This window comes from Aphis gossypii, chromosome 1 (genome assembly GCF_020184175.1).
Source record: "Aphis gossypii isolate Hap1 chromosome 1, ASM2018417v2, whole genome shotgun sequence".
Classification (NCBI taxonomy): Eukaryota; Metazoa; Arthropoda; class Insecta; order Hemiptera; family Aphididae; genus Aphis; species Aphis gossypii.
Genome location: NC_065530.1, coordinates 29,209,712 through 29,230,663, shown reverse-complemented (window position 1 = coordinate 29,230,663; position 20,952 = coordinate 29,209,712). Strand labels below are relative to the sequence as shown.

The window sequence follows — 20,952 nt, the reverse complement described above, 5'->3', positions numbered from 1 at the left end:
CATTTTTTAATTCCTATTAATAAAAATTAAATCATATGTAAATACTAATCAAAAATAATAGTAACAATTGATTTTTAAACAAACTCAACTGTATTAAAAAAAAAGTAAGTACACAAACAAGTAGAAAATATTAATAATACAATACCTATCATAAGTACTTATATACATATTAAACAATTTTTCTGTTTTTGTGATGTTCTGAATAAAATTGTACAAAAATATCCAAATCTAAGTTTTTAGATATTTTTTTTTCTAGGCTTATTGAAGCTAAATTATTTAAACAATCATTGTCATTTGATTTTGCTTATAATTTTTCATATGATGGCTGACAATCTACAGATAGCAGTTGGGTACACACTAACTGTTAGCTGCGGGCTAGTCTATTATCTATTATTGACTATTGTCTACTTAGCTAATAGGTATGTCTATCAAGACCCTATTATTTATATTTTTCAAAAACGTTATCCACAGATATAAAAATTAGTTATTATAATAATAATAATTGTATTACCTAGTAGTAATCACTATAGATTAATTTCAATCTGCACAATCATATTTTTGATAATTGGTAAAAATAATTATATTTTTAATTTGTGAAGGGGCCAGAGTAAATTAAAAGTGGGCCCAGCCCATTCAGGCTACGTGCCTAGAAATACCTACTAATAATTTTCATTTTGGAGCAGGTGTTGATTAGTCCTATAATATAGTTTGTTGTCATCTGTATTTCATATTAGGTAATCAAGAGATTTGAATTAAGTCCTGGACAAACTAAATAAAACAGTCATTGATTTTCATGAACTCTGGAAAAAATCATTAATAACTTTAACATAATTTAACTATAATTGTGTATTACTTATTGATGTTCTATATGTATTATAAATAATTTTGTTTTATTCTTATTATACAATTTTTTCTAACCAGCAGTTTTTAACATTTAAATAAAATTATTGCTAGGAAAATAGTTCTGAAATAAAACCACAAAATAGTAAAAATTATTTTTATTAAATTAAAAAAAAAAAAATTTAATAGCAGAATTTGTTAGAATTATCAAAAAATTTGACATCAAAATATTAATAATATTAATAGTGTTTATTTAGATTATATTTTAGGAATTTGTGAGTAATAATAATTATAAAAAAACTATAAGTAAATTAAAAATTATTCTTTCATGGACTCTTCAGTAGGCTGAGCAGCTGCTTTTGGTTGTCCATCATCACCCTTTTTCTTTGTACCTGATACAATATCATCAATGCGCACCAACAATATAGCAGTTTCAATTGCAGTTTTGTATACTTGAGATTTCACAACAATTGGTTCCCAAACTTTTAAGTCTCTCATATCAGCCATTTCACCTGTCTCGCCGTTTATTCCCCAACTTTCATTACCGCTTACTGCATGTTTGGCTCTTAAAGATGTCATTGTTCTTATTGTGCTGACACCACAGTTTTGCAAAAGTGTACGTGGAATAACTTCTAATGCCTGGGCAACAGCTTTGTATGGCCACTGAGTTACGCCAGCTATTTCAGCACTTTTTTTAACTAATGACTGAGATATAGCCATTTCAATAGAGCCACCACCCGATACTAATTTTGGATTTAGCATAATATTTTTAGCTACGTGTAAAGCGTCTTGTAAATTACGTTCAACTTCATTCAATATGTCTTTGCTTGGTCCTCTAAGCAAAATAGTGCAAGCTTTTGGATTAACACATTCAGTAATGAAAGTAAAATATTCATCACCGATCTTTTTAATTTCAAATTGACCAGCGCCAGTTCCAACATGACTTTCACGTAATTCATCTGTACGTGTAACAATAGTGGCATTACAAGCTCTTGCAACACGATTATTGTCAGATTTTCTCAAACGTCTCAATACTGATATATTTGCCTTTAACAAGAAATGTTGAGCTAAATCAGAAACTCCCTTTTCTGTACAAACCAAGTCTGGTTTTAGCGCTATAATATCAGAACATATTTGTTGTATATATTCTTCTTCAATTTGTAATAATCGTGTAAAGTCAGTTTCTTTGACAATTTCGACTTCCGTTTGACTTTCTCCTTTTTTAAATTCCAAAGAACAATCTAAAAGAATAATTCTGGGGTTTTTTATAAACCTTCTCATTTTTGGATGTGTCACATCTTTGTTCAACATAATACCATTCAATACCTGGGAATCTTCAATTGCTCCACCTGGTACTTTTTCTACCTTAGCATACCTTTTTATATCAATTTCAGTACGACCTTCATCTCTAATACTAACTGTCTTAACAGCATTTAAAGCAATACTACATGCTAAATCTGACCAACGACCAATGAACTTGGTTCCAACACAAGATTTAATCACTTCAATTAATTTTGGCTCATCGTCTAATGATAATGGCATACTATACTCTTTATCTAAGAAGTCCAACATGTCTTCTAAAGCTTGACGATAGGCTCTGATTATAACAGTTGGATGAAGTTTTTGTTCTAAAAATTGTTCTGCAACACCGAGAATTTCACCTGCAAGTACTACAACTGATGTTGTACCATCCCCAACTTCTTCATCCTGAGTGCGTGCAATTTCAATAAATGACTTAGCAGCAGGATGTTGAACTGTGATTTCTCGTAAGATAGCATTTCCATCATTAGTCATCACGATTCCACCCATTGGGTCCATCAACATTTTAAGCATAGCTCTAGGTCCAATACATGTACGTACCACATCAGCAATTGCTTTTCCTGAAATAAAAATTGATATCTTAGGCAATATAAACAATTAGGAATTTAAAATGACTGATACAGGTTTAACTATAGAATATTAGTAGTATATCAGTTTAAATTACATTATGATACTAAGATACAAGAAGAAACACCTAGCATTTATAAAAAAAAATTATAAATATTAAGATAAAATCAATACTAATTAATATTTGAAGTTTTTTTAAATATGAATTTTTAAGCAAACTAGTAAATTAAGTGAAACTCATGTTTTCTGTAAAATATTTCAAATAGGTAACTAAAAAATTTGTGAATTCATTAGTAAAATATTAAAATTGAAAACAAAAGCTAATGGTACTTAAGTATATATATTTTTCAAATATATTTATACATTATCAAAATAATAGTTAAAAAAAGTATTATATAGTAGAAGCTGCTTAGGAATACTTTTGGATCAACATGAAATGTGTCAATTAATAGATTAGTTTTATTTATTATGAAAAAAATGTTTACTATAGATACAGAAAAAAAACTAATTATTTTATGTTATGTAAAATATGTATCCATCGATGTCTGTTTTTTCCATCAAGTAACTAGATGAGAATGCTATCAATATTAATGTTGCTCAAAGCCAAAACTTGTTTACATTCCCAAGTTGAAGTTGAATTAAAATAATAACAGTAAAGAGCATAGTAGATAGTAGTTTAGGATACTATAGTATTATAGTAATAAAATAGTATATTTTATAGGCTTTAATTGTTTCAAATAACTGATGTGTTGTTTCAATAACTTGATTGTATCAATTACTACAGTGTTCCTAATAGGATTCTACTGTATATTATATGCATTTTTGTACACCCTAGGCCAATTGTCTTTTAACAATAAAAGTTATACATAACATATTAATATTTTTAAAGACATATTTAAAAAAATTTGCAGTAACCTACAACTTTTCGTTAGTATGCTATAATTCAAATTCTCAACAATAGGAAATTATAAAAATCATGCAAGATGTTCCAAAAGTAGCACAAAATACAAATCCTAGTATATTAGAGTGTTATTAAATTTAATATGAACAATATAGTTAGAAAGCATAACATGATTTTTTTCATATTTAACTGATGGACAGAAATTTATTTCTTTTAATAGGTTAAACTGTTGTATGCTTGTATGCTAGGACCATTATACTGTGTAGGTGTCATATTGCTTTATCAATACAGCCAAATTATTCAGATAAATATCTAGTAAAATTGAATGTTTAAAAATGTTTGTTTCATATATATTAGGTGAAAATATTGTTGATCAAGTTTTTTTTTTTTTACAATATAGGTATAATTTTAAATAAAAAATATTATTATTGACCGAATACAAACATGTTAAATAGAGCAATTACATAATGTCATATATTCATAAATTATAAAAAAATAAATGTACCCATATTTTTTTCTCAGTTTTAATGTAACTAAGCACATTTCAATAAGTCATAATGAGTTCATTTTTTTTATACAAATTGAATATTGCAATAGTCATATCTATAATATATTAATGAGTTATAGAATTATATTATTAAATTATAATAATTTATGAATGTAGTAACATTTGTAAGTATGGACAGAAAAATATGACAAAGCGATTATTTACCAGCGGCAATGTTCTCCAATTGAACTTTATGTCCAAACTTCCTTTTTGTATTAGCATTTAATACTAATATCGGGGCACCACTCTGTGACATCATTTTGGAGTAGTAGAATTGAAAAGTTACGAGTGAAATTAAATATTTATGGAAAACCTTTAACTTTTTATACAAAAACTACTCACAATTAGGATTAAATGCATGTGCTTCTTATCCTTACTTCTTATCAAAATTAGGACCTGATCTGATCGCAAATCACAATATTTAAGACACAGGCGTCGACCATATTATTTCATGATGATGATCGACTGGTGTAGGTAACATTGTTCAAACAGTGCCACCACTATAGTGTTTCGAGTTTTAATTCGTGATCGCTATGTAATAATATTATTATCTGTGCTTATATGTTTTGTCGGCACCCTGAAAATTTTCTCCGGCTTCTGCGCAACGTTCGTTTATCATTATAAATAAACAGTGTGTAGTGTTATAATATATTTGTATTTACTATTTTGGTTTGATCATTGATCGGGATTCGGGAATCTGTCATCAGGACTAGTGACTAGCCACTAAGACTAAAATCAGTAGGAGGTCAGGAGGTGTACTAGGGAGTCGGCAATTCCTGTAGTCTGATCACTGTTTATTGAATGTCAGAGTTAAGAATTCAATTTTTTATTACTTATTTTACTGCCACCTGTATCCTGTCAACAGCCATCGTCTAACTACTTGGCTAATTCGTATAGATCATCTGATCATCAGACCCTGGTCAAGGAAACGGCTTTGTTTGTTTTTTGGAAACGTGTTTTCTATGGTGCCGACGTCGAGTCAATTCGATTTGGTCTGATCATCGATAGTGGTTCTCTCCACTTCTCTGGAAAAAAAGTCCAATGTAAGTATATTTTTATGAATTGATTGACATGAAATCAGCAGCGCAACGCAGTATTTTTGTTTAATATGATTAAATAATTAAAAAATGTCAATCTAAGTCGCCATTTTGGGTCTGATTCTCATCATGCCTCCTCATTTAACCACCTCTCTACCACTGGCAGTGTAAAATTTATTATTTTGATGGTTTTATTTTTACATTTTTCCTCTTAAGCATTTTGATTTTAAATTAAATTTAAATTTCATGTTGTATTGTTCAAAATGTGAGTATGACATTAACGTAAGAAACTAAAATATTTTACTGGGTAGAGCCGGTAGAGAGATCTACCATGTATTTTGTATTGTGAAATATTAACATTACAACCTCTTTAAATATTATTAACTACTGAGGCATTGTTTCTAATTGATATATAGTGCTGATTTGGACTTTTGGAAACAAAATGACTAGCCATATTATAAATAAATCCTCAAACATATCTATTTATGTTAATCATAATTTTTTTTTAAATAAATTATTTAATCAGTCTTTGTAGATCAAAACATGTATAATACGATAAAAATTTGAATTTTTTCTGCATTATATTGTTTTTTATGTTTTTACCTAGTGTTAGAGAATACAAAAAAAATAAAAAAAATAGAGGTTATATTTGTGAATTTTGAGGATTTGGACAAATAAGTCTGATTAGTTATTTTATTCATTTATAGGGTAACCAGACACAATATATTCTATGGAAAAGTATCGTATTTCAAAACTGGGTATAAGACTACTTTACTGGGTGAACTTATTTTTTCAAATCTTTTTTTTGAAAAGTGGTGTTTCAACGAGTTAAGATCGATGGTGCTAAAATAAATTGGCGGAAATGATTAGTTTTTAAGTTATGATGACTTAAAATTAAAATTCCCGATGTTGCTGTGTTATATTGGACTTAAAAGTGTCTATCTATTTAATATGATATAATTAGTAGGAATAAAAAGGGAGACATTTAAGTTTGAATTGCAAGCCTTTATGCCTAATTCTGTCAAAGGCTTGTGACACATTTAGAAAAACATAGGAACAGTACAATTTTGTTTTCAAGAGATAAAGAAATAGCATTAACAACTCAATGCACTTGATGAAACATGCTATGAGAGTTCAGGAACCTGAACTGAGCATTTTGAAGTATGTTGTTAGTGGTGATATGCGGAAATAAATGTTTCAATATCAGTCTTTCTTAAATTTTTGATAAAAAGGGCAAGAGACTTATTGGTCTAAATGAGTTCAGAGTGTCAAGTGTATGGTGTCAGGGAAGAAAGTCTCGGAGGGGAAAAAAAGTACAAATTGGAGTATGTTTTTTTGTGAATGTGCCTGAATATGTAAGTTATAAGTATACGATGGCTTTTTTGGGAAAGCACCTTACTACTTCTGGTGTAATTAGATCAAAGCTGGGTGACTTTTTAAGTGAGTATTTTTGAATGGTTTGCTTAACTTCAATATTTCAATTTTTTTATTGTAAGAATAGTAATATTTATAAATATTTTATTGGTTTACAAGTTATTTATAGGCAATTTAAATTTTGGATCTTGAGTTTTTAATTTATAAATACCTATAAAAATGATTGAAATTTAAAAGAAATATATTTTTATAACCATTTAAAATCGATAGGTATTTACTATTTTATTAAAATTTGTACTTAATCTTGAATATTACAAATTATTTTATAGTTAGAAATTCATAAAAAATTTTAAGTTTATTTCTTAGGTATAAAAATATAATACAAAGTTCTTTATGTGATGCAATATTTATATAAAAAAAAAAATTGTATTGAAAACAGGGGTGGAGTGGCTCCAAAATTCTTGCCAGGCAATTCAATATTTTCAGGCCACTTTTTAATATTAGTCCTACGTACATTGATATAATAAATTTTTTTTGGAATGCGTTTATATAATTGTTTATGTCAAATTTACATAATACACTGATCAGTGATCACTTTTCACATATGTTTTCTTTCATTGTTTTCAGTTTCACTGTAAACTATTATAATATTATAGGTCCTTATACTAATATACTCACAAATATATTAATTTACGATGAACACATTTTTATATTTTTTTTAGTGAATTATGTTTTTGCCACCGATCTTTTAAATTTTTTTAACTAAAAGTTATAAGTTTTATTTGATTTTAACTGTAAATAATTTACAAATTAAACGGTATAAGGTTTGAGGTTTTAAAAAAATAATAAATGTAACATTGTTAGCATGTCCTCTTATTTAAAAATAAAATAAAAAATAGAAAAAGATCTTTCACAAAAGACTTGAATAACTGACAAAGTCAACAGATATTTATAGGTATGCTAAAGTTAATAAGCTATATGCACTATAAAATAAGTAAAGTTGTTGTTTTTATTATCCTACTAATTTAGACTCAGACCTACAGTAGGTATAATAACAATTTTTCCTTAAGAATGTTGTTCAACAGTTTCAATAGTGTGCTATTAGTTTTTATATTAGAATGGATTGACCTACAAGAAAATATAAAGGTACAATTATTATTTAAGAACCTATGTAGCCTTTTATTGATATCATTCTTTAAGTTACTTATGACTTTTTTGAATTTATGGGAGTATGACGCCCTCTTAAACAATTGTTGTTTTGTTTAGTGATTCTAAAACAAGTAACTATTGATAGAAATATTCACCAAAAGTTTTTATTATTTTCTTTACATGATATAATTTTAAAAATATTTTGAGCTATTTATAGGTATGAGCAATTTTCGATTTTTTCTATAAATATAAATAAAAAAAATATTTGATGGTTCTAAATTTTTTAAAATTTAATACAAGATTCCACATAAGTTGCTCTTATATTTGTATTAAATTATTAAAAATACAATTTTTTTTATAAAAAATTTGAAGATTAAATTTGTAAAAATTACAAATTATAAGTATTGTCAGTAAATATTATTAAATCTTAGATTTTTGTAGTTAAGGTTTGAAAATATAATATAATAAGATGAACCTGATTTCACTATTTTACTGTATTTATAGAAAAATATTAAATATTGAATGTTATGATAATGATAAAATTCTAATAACATAATAAATACAATATATTTGAAAATACTTAGTAAAATAAATGACTTAATTAGCTGTATCAAGGAAATATTTCATGAAATATACTTAGTGATTAAGAGTGATAGACATGTATCAGGATAATTTTTTATTTATAATGATTCTATTAATGATCTCTCATTGGATTCAAACTTATTACTAATTACTCCAATAATAGTGATTTACTCGACAGTCGACACTCAATATACAGCAGAGCGGGATATATTTTTCTACATTTTTTTGATATATGTAAAAATGGGGATTGGTTTGCAAAGTTAAATTTCAACTAAATAGACTTTTTGTTGTATGTAATGTAATAGAAGTTAGAATTTTTCATCAAATATTTATGTATCTTTATTTATTTATTTATTATTAGGTTTAATAGAACAAGTTTTTTACATAAGTCGTATAATAGTATACCTATACTATTTGTATTACCTAAATTTGTACAGATTAAAATTAATCTTTTTCTCTATCGTTTTTTATTTTGCTTAAGTTGAAAAAAATTGAGCCATCGTGGGACGCTTGGCAGATGTGAAACATTAAAAATTTTCTTTTTGTAATAATGTTGAAAATAGATGGTGAATAAGATGACTATGAAATAACTTCTAAATTAATGTCATAAGACTATTTTGTTTTTTATTATAATATCTATTTAACACGTTCATGACTGCATGTAAATTGTGTATCCTTATAAAAAAAAACCGAGTAAAAAACCAAAAGTTATTTTATAATTTTGTATATTAAGTAAAACATGATCTAGAGAAGCAATTAAACAACTAATGATACCGAATGATAAAGAAAAATGTGTAGAATAAAACCATACAGTAAATATGGTTGTTAAAAAACCCACGTATCAGGAAACCCTATTTACTTAAATAGACCATATGTCAACTATAGTTGACATCAATTATTTTTAAGATACCCTGGCTCTACATGAATATGATCAAACCTATAACCTAACTTTTTGAGTCTTCATACTATGGAAGTTATACTATATTTGTATTGGCTCTTAGGTTTTGACATTTTCTCACGCAATTTAATTTTATTGAATTATTGTATATTGGTTTATTTTTTTTAACAAGTCTTGAAAATGTTATTTATAAAATTACAATTTACAATACAAGATTCATTAGGGTTTTTCTACTGTAATTTAAAAATAGTATAATTCAAGGATAACACATACGTTTTTGGTGAGCGATTGAAGTCAATTTTTCACAATATTAGATACTTAGATACTTGAATGTTTTAACACTTATTTTAATGGTAATTTAAAAGTCTCTTAAAATATATTTTAAATTTTTTTCTTATAAGTATTTGAAGTTAAAATGTTGACCAAATTTGTCAAGATATGAATATTTTCAAATTATTTAGTAGTTAAAAATTATTATTTTTAATTGCTAAAGCTTGAAAATGTAATCAATACAATATAATGTTCCTCATAAATTATCTTTACAGAAACTAAAAAATCTCAAAAATACATGCTTTGCACAATTTTTATAGACTAGGGTTCTAAGGTTGAATAAAATTTTATGTTGATAAACTACTTCAACTTTTAAATATTTAATTGCTATTTATATTATTTACAGAGATAGAAATATGGGTAGCCCACCAAGATCATGGGAGCACAGTGATGACATTATGGAAGTAGATAATATATATTCAGCTTTTTTTGCAAGAGATAATTTAGCTGAAATATTAAATGGTAAAAATAGTTGAATGTTTTATATTTTATTTATTGTTACTTACCATTATGATCTTTTAGAAGATGTACCAGATGCTATGGCTGAAGGTCTAAGAATTGCTTCACAATTGTTTCCTGATAATCCACCTCCACATTTGTTTAGTTCTGATCCACCACCACAAAGGTTTGGTTCTCATCAACACCCACAAAGGTTTGGTCCTCATCAACATCCACAAAGGTTTGGTTCTCATCAACATCTACAAAGGTTTGGCTCTTATCAACATCCACAAATGTTTGGTTCTAATTCACCTCCGCAAATGTTTGGTTCTGATCCACCTCCACAAAATGAAGTCGATGAACCATTAAACTTAGTAAATCCCGTACATTTAATTCATCCAGTTGATCCAGTAGATGCTGTTCAATATGATGAAACTAGTTCAGATTCAATTGTATGTTTCATGTTTTATATTATACATAGTATTATAAATAAAGTACATTAAATGTTCTTTCGTGATTATTTGTTAGAACTTACTATAATTACAGAAATACTTTATTTAATAAAATGTAATTAAGTTAGCTTAAAAATAATAAATAATAATATTATTAATAGATGTTAGTATATTATTTTTTCTTAGATTTAATTTAAAGAATCAACAATTTTTAATCTTTTTTTTTTTTATCATAAAATTCAACTATTAGTATTTCACTATTGCTATAGTACTAATTATTGTTAGTCGATCACTATAGTAAATAATTTCTTTTTCTTCAGGATTCTCGTTCATCAAGTGTAATCGTGAGGGCAAATACTCGAACAACTCCAAGACCTGCAAGATTTACAGAATCTGAAGATGAAGGTTCTTCAGAAGAATCTCTTATAGGATTTCCCATAGACCCTCCAGCAGGATCTCCAGCAGGATTTCCTACAGAATCTCCAACAGATGATCTATATTCAGAATCATCTTCAGAAACATCTCCAGAAGGATCTCCAGTAGCATCTCAAGTAGTATCTCCAGCAGCATCTCCAGCAGCAACTCCAGCAGCATCTCCAGCAGCAACTCCAGCAGCATCTCCAGCAGCATCTCCAGCAGCATCTCCAGGAACATCTCCTAAAAGATCTGCAGAAGAACCTACTTCAGAAGTTATAGCCACTAAAATACAAACTAAAAATGGTAAATTACATAAGTTTTCTTTAAAAAATGTTATTCTAATATTATGTTATTATTTTATCTTATTAATATATTATATTAATTATATTTATTTAATATGATATAATATGTAATATATATTTATTTTCTATTTAATTTATAGACAATCCAGATGAAGCATTTTCCTGTACAATATGTTTAGATTCTTTGACTAATACTGGTTTGCATAAACCAGCATGTTTGAAATGTGGTCATATTTTCGGAGAGAATTGTTTAATAAGATGGATTAAAGTAAATATTTTAGCTAAAGGTTTTTTGTATACATTTTTATGTTTTATATATTCTTGTATTAGGTTGGATGCAATAGTGATGCAAGAAGATGTCCAACATGTAATACAAAAGCTAGTTTAAAAGATATTAGAGTTTTATATACTAAAAATCTAGTTGCAGTTGATACATTAGAGTTAACTGCTCTTGAACGTAAACTGGACCAAGTAAGAATTAATAAAAGATATTTATTATTGTCACAACAATAGCTTATCTCTAAATATATTTTATTCGGATTATGAAATAATTTTAGTTTTATAATTAATTATTGTCCTTGTTTTGTTTTTCTTAGGAAAGTCGTGCAAAAAATTTAATGCGAATGGAAGCAGAAAGGTGGAGAGTAAGAGCTTCAGTATTAGATACTGAAGTGAAAAGATTAAAAACTTTAATAGAGTTAAGTGCTATGAATAATGCACCGTCAACTAGTGGTCCAACTTCACCTCCAACATGTATAAAAAGAGTTCCTATATGTAAAAACCCGGGCTGTAGAGTTATGGCATTTAATAAAGATGATTTGGTATTGGTAAGTGTTAAGTTAATAGTTAATTCATTTTTTTTTTAAATTATCAAAAAATGATATTATTATCAGGTGATGTCACAATATTCTGATGCAACATTATTCAATTCACACGTGATCAGAAAAATGAATGGATCATTACTGGAACCTTCTAAAGAATATATTTATGCACACAAAAAACCAATTCGTGATATGGCGTTCCACTCTACTGAGAATCATTATTTGGCCTCTGTTGGTTTGGATTGTCACGCCAAACTAACAGATTTACGTATTAACACAGTGGTTTCTTCTATAGATGGTAATTATATTTATTATTGTAATATTGTCTTAATATAATTTTCTACCTGTTATGTTTAAATTTATAGTTCCTGAACCTTTGTGGTCATGTTGTTGGGCTGGTGACAATACTAACGTGTTGGTTGCGGGTGGTCAAATGGGGTCCGTGTATTATATTGACCGCAGATATATGAAATTGTTTGAATCTCGACAGACTCGAAAACCTGGTTGTGTTTCTCTTAATCCACTCCCACCATCAACATCTCGATCATTCATAAATGGTGGATTTTTGAAGACTAGAATGGACCATTTGTCCGTGCTCGAACAAGATCCGGCACAAGAATTTTATGTATACAGAGAGACTGATTTGCCATTGAAAGGACTCTGGATTAGTTCTTCTTATGATGATGAATCTAATCTAGTCCTAACATCTGCTAAACCTTGTGGTCCCAACAAGTCTATTAGACATATTGTGTCTAAATTGGCTGATTTTAATGCAGAAGGACCTGTATTAACTCCAGTGACCACATTTTATGGTTAGTATGACAAAATGATATGAAATATTATAATTGTACGTTTTTATTGTTTGTAATATTTATAATGCATTTTTAATAATTATTTATGATATTATTATCTTATATATATTTAAATATGTTTATAACACTTTAAGGTGGAGATAAGGTAACACAATTATCTCGTTCGTGCTTGGTTCCATCAGGCTATGGATATAACGATGACTCACTAGTGTGTTGTTATGATGAAGGATCAAGCACCATCAAAGTATTCAATGTCAACAAGGCCAAAAATGTTCACAATTTCAAGGTTACTGACAATTTTTTGGATCTATGTCCCTTACCTGGCATAATCATAAATGGTAGACGTACAATAGCTGGTTTGTCAGAAAATGCTGTTAGTATTTTCTCTGTTTAAAAAAAAAAAAGAAAAGAAACATAAAATATTCTGGTTTTGCATTTATTACTTTAAAATTAAAATTTAAGATTTTTCCTGATCAAAATTATAGTGAGTTATGTAAATAAATTTGATTGAATATTATGTTTTCCTATATTGATATATTTTAAACTTAGTTACTTAATAAGTCTGATGTCTGTTGACATACAATATTATGTATTGTTTATATAAATATTTTAATGTTATGATTTATTTGCCATTTAATTTTAATTTTATCATATACTTAAATTTTCAAGTCTAAAATATTACATGTATATTTTTTTTGAATTTATGATTGAAAAAAAAATTAAATTAAAATGTTACACATGTTTGTGTGTATCATCAAATCACAATAACATCACTGGAGTACAGATATTTATTCAGTTATTTATGAATCGTAATAAATGGTATTCATAATATTTTTACAAAGCCAATTTTAATTTTATTTAAAAAATAGTACATACAACTATTTAAAGCTCTACAAGGGCAGTAAAAATAATAAAAAAGTTCTAAAACTGCAAAATAAAATTGTATACATTAATTCTATTGTTACATAAATCATGTTGATAGTTTAGTTTTTAAATATATGTGTATAATGTACTTATATCATTTTTATGATTTCAAAATAAACTAGCATTATATAATATTGTGTTGCATTGTATATAAGTATCGTCTACATCAGTGTTTCTTAACTTTTTTAGTGTCGCGACCCCCAAAATAGGTATTGAATATGGTAAATCACTTCCAACCCCCCTATGTACATTAAGTACAAATTTAAACGATAAAAATATCATATGATTAACCATTAATCAAAGAAAACATACCATTTATAAATACCATGTGTAGTACTTAATTTAAACTTGTTACAGGTATAAGTATTTCTTTATCCATTAAACAATTTTAAATAAAAATGTTTATTTTTTTTATTTTTTAAATTATTGTTTTATAATTTTAGCCTACGTGACCCCTAGATAAGGTATCGCGACCCCCAGGTTGAGAAACACTGGTCTACACTAAAGATTCTTTTGACGGAAAATATTCATTATTTCAAAAGTTAGTAATTAAATTTCCTGGTATTTTCTTTTTGCAATAGAATCAGACACATGTTATTCATATATTTTAACAAGTCTCTATTAGTGTCGCTTTCATAGTTTTTTGTTGTATTATTAATATAAACTTGTGATTCTAAAATAGTACCTTTATTTGAAATCTTATTAATATTTTAGACAAGCCGACTAATGCTCCATAAATTGTATATTCACTCTTTCCTACTTTATTTCTTCAATTAAAACTTAAAATTTTAATTTAAAAAATAGCATAGACATCGGATATTTTTTATAAAAATATTTTATTTGGATCACGAAACTAAAAATATTACCATCGAGCAGACAAAAGACGATAATGGTAGTTTTATTAACAAGTTGTGAAAGTAAATGCTAACAATATAATATAATATTAGAACTGCATATGATTTATATTTTTCAAAATTTAACACAGACGTATGGTTAGCTTATATAATAATACAAAAAAAATGACTAAACGCCATTCACTGCTGTAACAAACAAAACTAATTGTATTAATATACTTAGTTCATATAGTTTAATAACAATGTACTTCTTTTATGACTATTTTATACTTTTTTTCATAGGTATTTTCAAGTATGCATAAAATATTACAAAAACAAACATAAGTAATATTATTCAAATATATTAATTTAAATTTAGTAATAATTAAGTAACAACTTATTTGAGGGTTTGATATGTATGTGTTAACCTTAACCATGATATTTTGCATTAATTCAAATCAAACAAATAATAAAAATAATTTTACAATAATTCAACAATTAAACAAAATATACATTTTACGGATAAAAAGAAAAAAATACAAAAACAAAAATTTATGTGTATATATATAAAAAAGTATATGTATATAAAATTGCAATATAATATTTACAACAAAATATTTCAGTCAGTCTACTTCCAACTCTAACGAAAATAAAACAATATACATATCCAACAAATATTTAAATCTAGCTATTGGAATGGAATAAATAGTCACATTAAATAAAAGTCTCAAGTGATCATATTTATGTTTATGGCCAAACTAAGTATGCAATTTTTGGGGTTAAAATTCCCATAATCACACTCGATATTAAGTTGACACTGTGATTATCCAATATTCTTCTCCCAGATATGTGCACAATGTCTTTGCCGGGGTGTTCCACAATTGTTCCTGTTTTTCGATTAAAACCTGAATAAAATAATGTAATTTATTTATTAACTATTGATTAAAACCTTAAAACTTAAAATAATAAAATAAAGGTACAACTATATTCAATAACTTTGTACTATTCCGAGCTTTTACACAAAATAAACCTTTAAAAGTAACTTTTATGATGAAAATATTTTATCAGTTGAGATGATATATTAGTATCAAATTAATAAATCAAAAATTAAAATTGTTACTAAATTTAATGATAAAATTCACAAAATTTGAGCATTCAGTTTTCTTAATAAAATCTTTGATATTTTATTATTTTTCTTAAGTTAGATATTCTTGGTTTTATATATATTATTATTATTAATTATGACATGTATAAAATAAAATAACTTAAAAAAATATTACCAAAATAAAACAAATGTCCTAATTTTTAATTTAAGATTTAAAAGATAAAACATTACGTAACGAGTAAGATAAAATTTAGAAATGTGCCAATGTAGTTACATAATAGTGATGAAGGATTACTATCTGTTAAATATGTCTACGTAAATTCAAAACTCATAACATAATAAAAATAAAATTACCACTATATTGTAAGGTGGCACCTAATAGTGAATCTACAACACTACCAACTAGTCCGGCAAAACCTCCAGCAACTATTATTGGCCACTGAGCAGGACTTCTGGCCAACATGTCTGCATCAATTGTATAAATAAGCATTGCATAATTTGCTAATCCGACAACCATGCCACCCAATAGACTTACAACCAATCCAATGACCGACACACCTCCGTTTGTACCTAGGACATAAATTCTACAAATAATACTACAAATTTTTTTTTATACTAATCAATATTAGATAATAAGAGTAATACATTTTGTATAGTAAAATTATTTGTCCAAAGAATTACCTTTGGGAACTGGTTTACCAGTTGTTATCAATATGGGTAAGCCTGTGTCCAAGACTGTTGCTAATTCTGAGGCCCAAGTATCACCGTTGCAACTGGAAAAAGCACCTAAACAATAAATAAAAATTAAGCTTACATTTTTGATTAATTATTCAGTAGGGTTACAAATGCTAAGTTTTACCGAGAATACCAATGGATAACCAAGAAGGCCGGTAATAACGTTTAAAATCAATAGGTAGTTCACCACATCCAACATCTAAAATGTATAAGAGAGCAAGTTGAGTAGCCATGCCTCCATTACACAGTACCTGAATCCAGTTTCTTTGACCACCTAAAATTATTTTATAAAAGTATTAATCACAAAAGCGTGCACAGACTTTCGGTTTCAGGGGCAGCAAGAGAATAATTTGGCCCATAGTTTTACTATTGGATATCAAAATTAAAATTGTTTAAGTTATTTGTTTAAGGTAAAAAGTTATACAGTTAGGTACTAAGATGTACTTTTCCACAAGCCTTTGCTTAATATTTATTATTTATATATAATAAAATAAATAAACATTAATAACAATATAAAATATATATTTTAAAAATAACCTAACCTAACCTATTCTGAATCGACTAAATCTGTAGGTACAAAACTGAAGATATATACATATATATTTTTTTCAAGTCAAATAGGCACATAATTTAAGTTGTAAATGAAACATTATTCAATATTTTCCGGCTGCGGTAGCCCCAAGAAAGTCCAGGGGCAGCATATGCTGCCTCTGCTGCCCCAGTGTGCATGCTTAAGATTAATAACAAACATAATCGATATACTTTACCTTCTTTAAAGTCAGGTTCCAATTGTTTTTTAGATTTACTTCGAAATTTTGTTGCTCTGGAAGATGTAACAAAAAATGTTAGCAAACAAGCCAGAAATCCATAGCTGCTTAATGTCAATACAAAACCAACAATTACACCTGAATAATATTAATAAAAAATAAAAATTGCATTAGTTCAATTTTTATGGGTTTAGAGTTAGATTGCATAGGGTAGTTGACAAGAATACTAACCTAATAGTGCTCCGCTTAGGTTTAAACTACGTTTGGTATAACCCCATACAGCAATAAACAGTGGAATGAAAGTGGATATAAACCATCTGAGAGGCGGGAGTCCTTCTAAAAATGGTAGAAATATTTAGTTAATAAAATAAAACTAGTTGAGTTAATTGTTTAAGATGCTTTTAATAAGAATAAATGATAATAATAATAATAATAAAATTGTCTTCACATTTCTATTTAATAAATTAACTAGAAATGTCTTGGTTTAGTTCAATTTTTTCCTTCAAAATGGGGGGAAAAAACCATAAAATAGTTAAGACTTTAAATTTGAATTTTAACAAAACACTAATTTTTAGAATTTAGATTAAAACTATTTAATTTTTATACTTATAAAATGTAAATTAATGAGGTTACCATCTAGTTCATTAATATTATCGCCATAAAATTTTCGGAATAAGATATTGCCAATCCATAAAATCATTGATAATGGAATAGAAATCATAGTTAATGCAACTGATATGGTTGGTTTAGAAACATTCATGTCTTCAGAATCACTTTTAATTTTGGCCATGGTGACGAATATGAAAATTTTTTCTTGTACACTATAAAATCACAATAATTAATACATTGTTAAAGAAATACAATTTTCAAGGTCTCTACTTCCAAAAACAATTACATTATCAACAATAATAAACACCATGCTTCATAACAGTATTATTATGTAACATGTAAATTAATAGCTTTTAAATGTAGGTTGATTGTAGAGTTGAGTTCAATACATTTATTAAATAATCATTAACAACTAAGATAAAGTTAATATAGAATAAAGGCTATAATGTTATTATTGTTTAATTTTTAATTATTTATGCATAAAAACCCACTTGAAACAGATTATATTATTATTTTTGAATTTTAGACGAAACATAAATTTTTTGTAAATAACATTTATAGGTATTCAAATTATGTTCCTTTTTTACGGGGGGATGTTAATAGTTGAAAAGTACAATGATTACTTAATAAAAATAATAACAAATAGATGGTAGTACAAACTATTAACAGTTTTAAATGGACTTTTTCACCTATTGTAAATAATATAACATGATAATATAAATTAAATAATATACCTTTTTTTTTTTTAAAATTTATCAACTACAAGGGATGTTTAATTCATACTTTTGACATATTCCAATATATTCAAGGTAGTCTTTAAGTCCTAACAAATTTTTGTAATGACTAGACCAATGTATCATAAAAACACCAACAAACGCGCACGAAAAACTAATAAATCATAGTACTTAGTACTTACTAGTACTAACTATATAGCACAATCAATATTTTTAATATTACATATCATTAGATAAAATTACACATAAAACGATCATTATATAGAAGAATCAACATTTATTTTTTTTATGCTTTAAAATTAGACAGTTAATTATTTAATTGTATATGATATATGAATTTAAAAAAATAGCTCGTAGTAAGTATTTAACAGTCAATAGCCAATTAGTATTAATAAATTAAAAACAGTATTTAATTAAGTATCCCAATGACATTGATCTGAATTATATAATATGTAGGTATATGATTAAAAATCAAGTAGAATAAAAATTGTATATAAACATATCATGAGACGTTACATTGGTTATCTAATTTATTCTCTAAAAATATAATTATCTACACAGTGTTATAGTTGTCTTTCAAAACATTTTATACAAACAAATTTATTATTATTCCAAAATAAAATCCTTAGATAAAGGGTACCAATTAGATACCATTTATACTGATTTTAAAAAAATGTCTGAAAAATACCCTGTTATATCATAAATTAAAAGCTTTCAGATTTCAAGAAAACTTTTTAAATTAACTTTACTCTTACCTCATTAACTGTATACAATTAGTAAAAATCCTGTTTTCAATACTCTAATGATTATCTAATGACTTCAGGTATTTCATAAGGATCAAACTTAGGTCTATTACTATTCCTTATTTTTATTAATGATCATTTTGTCGGTCCTTAGCAGTAGCGTATGCAGGATTTTAGTTCAGTTAGGATTTTACACAAGTAAATAATTTAAATAATATGCTTAACAGTTTTTATATAATTAGTTTTAGTAAATTATAATCAATAATTAAATTTATATCTATTAAAAATGACCAACAATTTATCGACTCTGTGTATTGAAATGGTGGCAAATAAGATTTTTATTAAAATGAAAAAATTTCAGTGAAGGGGGGGAGTCAAAACCCTAGAACCCTACCCCTACCTACGCCACTGGTCCTTGGTACCAATATTAATATGTTGTTTCCTTTATAAATTATATTTTGACATTAAATGATGTAAATATTTTATAATAAAATTTATAATAAATGCCAAGTATCTTTTTTTCACATAGTAAAAACCCAATAATGTTTCAGTATCAAATTAATAATTATCCTCTCAATAAAGTAAATTATATTTAAGACTTGGTTGTCTACTTTTAAAATGATTTATTGTTTTAATTAAATCATAGAATGATTATAAACAAATCATAGCTATAAAAAGCTAGGTTTTATCAATGGTGTAATGAATTAAAAATTCTATTAGCTTAAAAATACTCTATACTTATGTCATTAGTAAGATCTAACCTTGAATTCAGTTCACTCATCAGGTCTGGTAGTAACTTAAAATATAAAAATTATCTTGATAATATTCAATATACCTAAGTGTTTGAAATGAATTGCTTAGGTACCTATCTAATATACTAACATATCTTTAAAAAAAATTTGTACTTCCTCACAACATGTTTAAATTTAAGGCTTTAGTATTAATCATATTAATTATGTTAAAATAATATTTTAGGTATATTGATCATAAATTTTATAATACTTATTATAGTAGGTACCTATTGTAAAAAAAGCATTTTCTCGTGAACATAAATTAAATAATACAAATTGTTAATACCTTTTAGTATGTTATCAAAGACACGTTTTAAAAGAAAATCATTAAGTGTTTTTGAATGAATCATCATGTTGAGACATTAAAAAAAAATTTGATTTAGTTTCTAAATTACAACGATAATAACGTTAAAATCATAAATACCTAATAATAATATGATTTTCTGAAGTGCCGGCAGTAAGTTGTAATATTCTGAGGTTGTAGTCACCTGATCAGCTAAAAATGAATGGACAAAGTCGACGTACCTATTTAATAGAAGATAAACATTAGACCAAGCGATGTGGCCATAAAATATAAAGACGGTAGCTCAGACGAGATAATCGAAACGATGGAAAACATTAATAAATATTAAATAGTGATCCGTGACATGATTATTGTTAATATTAAATTATATAAGTAATTTAATTTTTTTAAACTTTGAACGCACATGAGCGACGCGGCGGCGGCACACGAGGATGTTTGTCGTAATCGCACTAAGCCTATAATAGTATTAATAGTATTCACACAAAATACACTATCCGACAATCGCACTATTTATAAGTGAAAAGAATTTACGAGTGAATAGAGGTACTGGCGACGGACGGACAGCCGACCGTCCTGTTCTAAGCCTGCAGCTGCTGGTCGCTTTATCACTGCCACTATCA

The 20,952-nt window shown here is 26.8% G+C and overlaps 3 protein-coding genes across 7 annotated transcripts; 1 reads left to right on the top strand and 2 right to left on the bottom strand.

Annotated features, from left to right (window-relative positions):
- Nucleotides 1–983: 983 nt before the first annotated feature.
- Nucleotides 984–4,573, bottom strand: LOC114132442 (T-complex protein 1 subunit gamma-like). The gene is made up of 2 exons (XM_027997909.2): nt 4,341–4,573; nt 984–2,720 (listed from the first exon to the last, which is right to left on the bottom strand). The coding sequence occupies exons 1-2, from the start codon at nt 4,432–4,434 to the stop codon at nt 1,159–1,161; spliced, it is 1,656 nt and encodes a 551-aa protein (XP_027853710.1). The 5' UTR covers nt 4,435–4,573; the 3' UTR covers nt 984–1,158.
- A 208-nt stretch (nt 4,574–4,781) lies between these two features.
- LOC114132441 (E3 ubiquitin-protein ligase RFWD3-like) lies at nt 4,782–13,843 on the top strand. Of its 4 annotated transcripts, none has more exons than XM_027997908.2 (10): nt 4,782–5,218; nt 9,892–10,007; nt 10,071–10,435; nt 10,756–11,155; nt 11,295–11,422; nt 11,485–11,625; nt 11,751–11,981; nt 12,048–12,273; nt 12,341–12,787; nt 12,922–13,843. In XM_027997908.2, exons 2-10 carry the CDS (start codon nt 9,902–9,904, stop codon nt 13,179–13,181), a joined length of 2,304 nt encoding a protein of 767 aa, XP_027853709.2. In that variant the 5' UTR covers nt 4,782–5,218; nt 9,892–9,901; the 3' UTR covers nt 13,182–13,843. The 4 variants fall into 4 exon arrangements, with proteins under 4 accessions (XP_027853709.2, XP_027853708.2, XP_050054371.1 ...); XM_027997907.2 differs by having other exon boundaries at nt 4,784–5,218; nt 10,068–10,435; XM_050198414.1 differs by lacking the exon at nt 4,782–5,218 and adding an exon at nt 6,220–6,652.
- A 750-nt stretch (nt 13,844–14,593) lies between these two features.
- On the bottom strand, nt 14,594–20,938 carry LOC114132423 (transmembrane protein 19). 2 transcript variants are annotated; one of them, XM_050198416.1, is made up of 9 exons: nt 20,736–20,938; nt 20,453–20,553; nt 17,785–17,972; nt 17,383–17,487; nt 17,152–17,289; nt 16,509–16,658; nt 16,331–16,435; nt 16,004–16,219; nt 14,594–15,449 (listed from the first exon to the last, which is right to left on the bottom strand). In XM_050198416.1, exons 3-9 carry the CDS (start codon nt 17,939–17,941, stop codon nt 15,292–15,294), a joined length of 1,029 nt encoding a protein of 342 aa, XP_050054373.1. In that variant the 5' UTR covers nt 17,942–17,972; nt 20,453–20,553; nt 20,736–20,938; the 3' UTR covers nt 14,594–15,291. The 2 variants fall into 2 exon arrangements, with proteins under 2 accessions (XP_050054373.1, XP_050054372.1); XM_050198415.1 differs by having other exon boundaries at nt 20,453–20,938.
- Between the last annotated feature and the right edge of the window lie 14 nt (nt 20,939–20,952).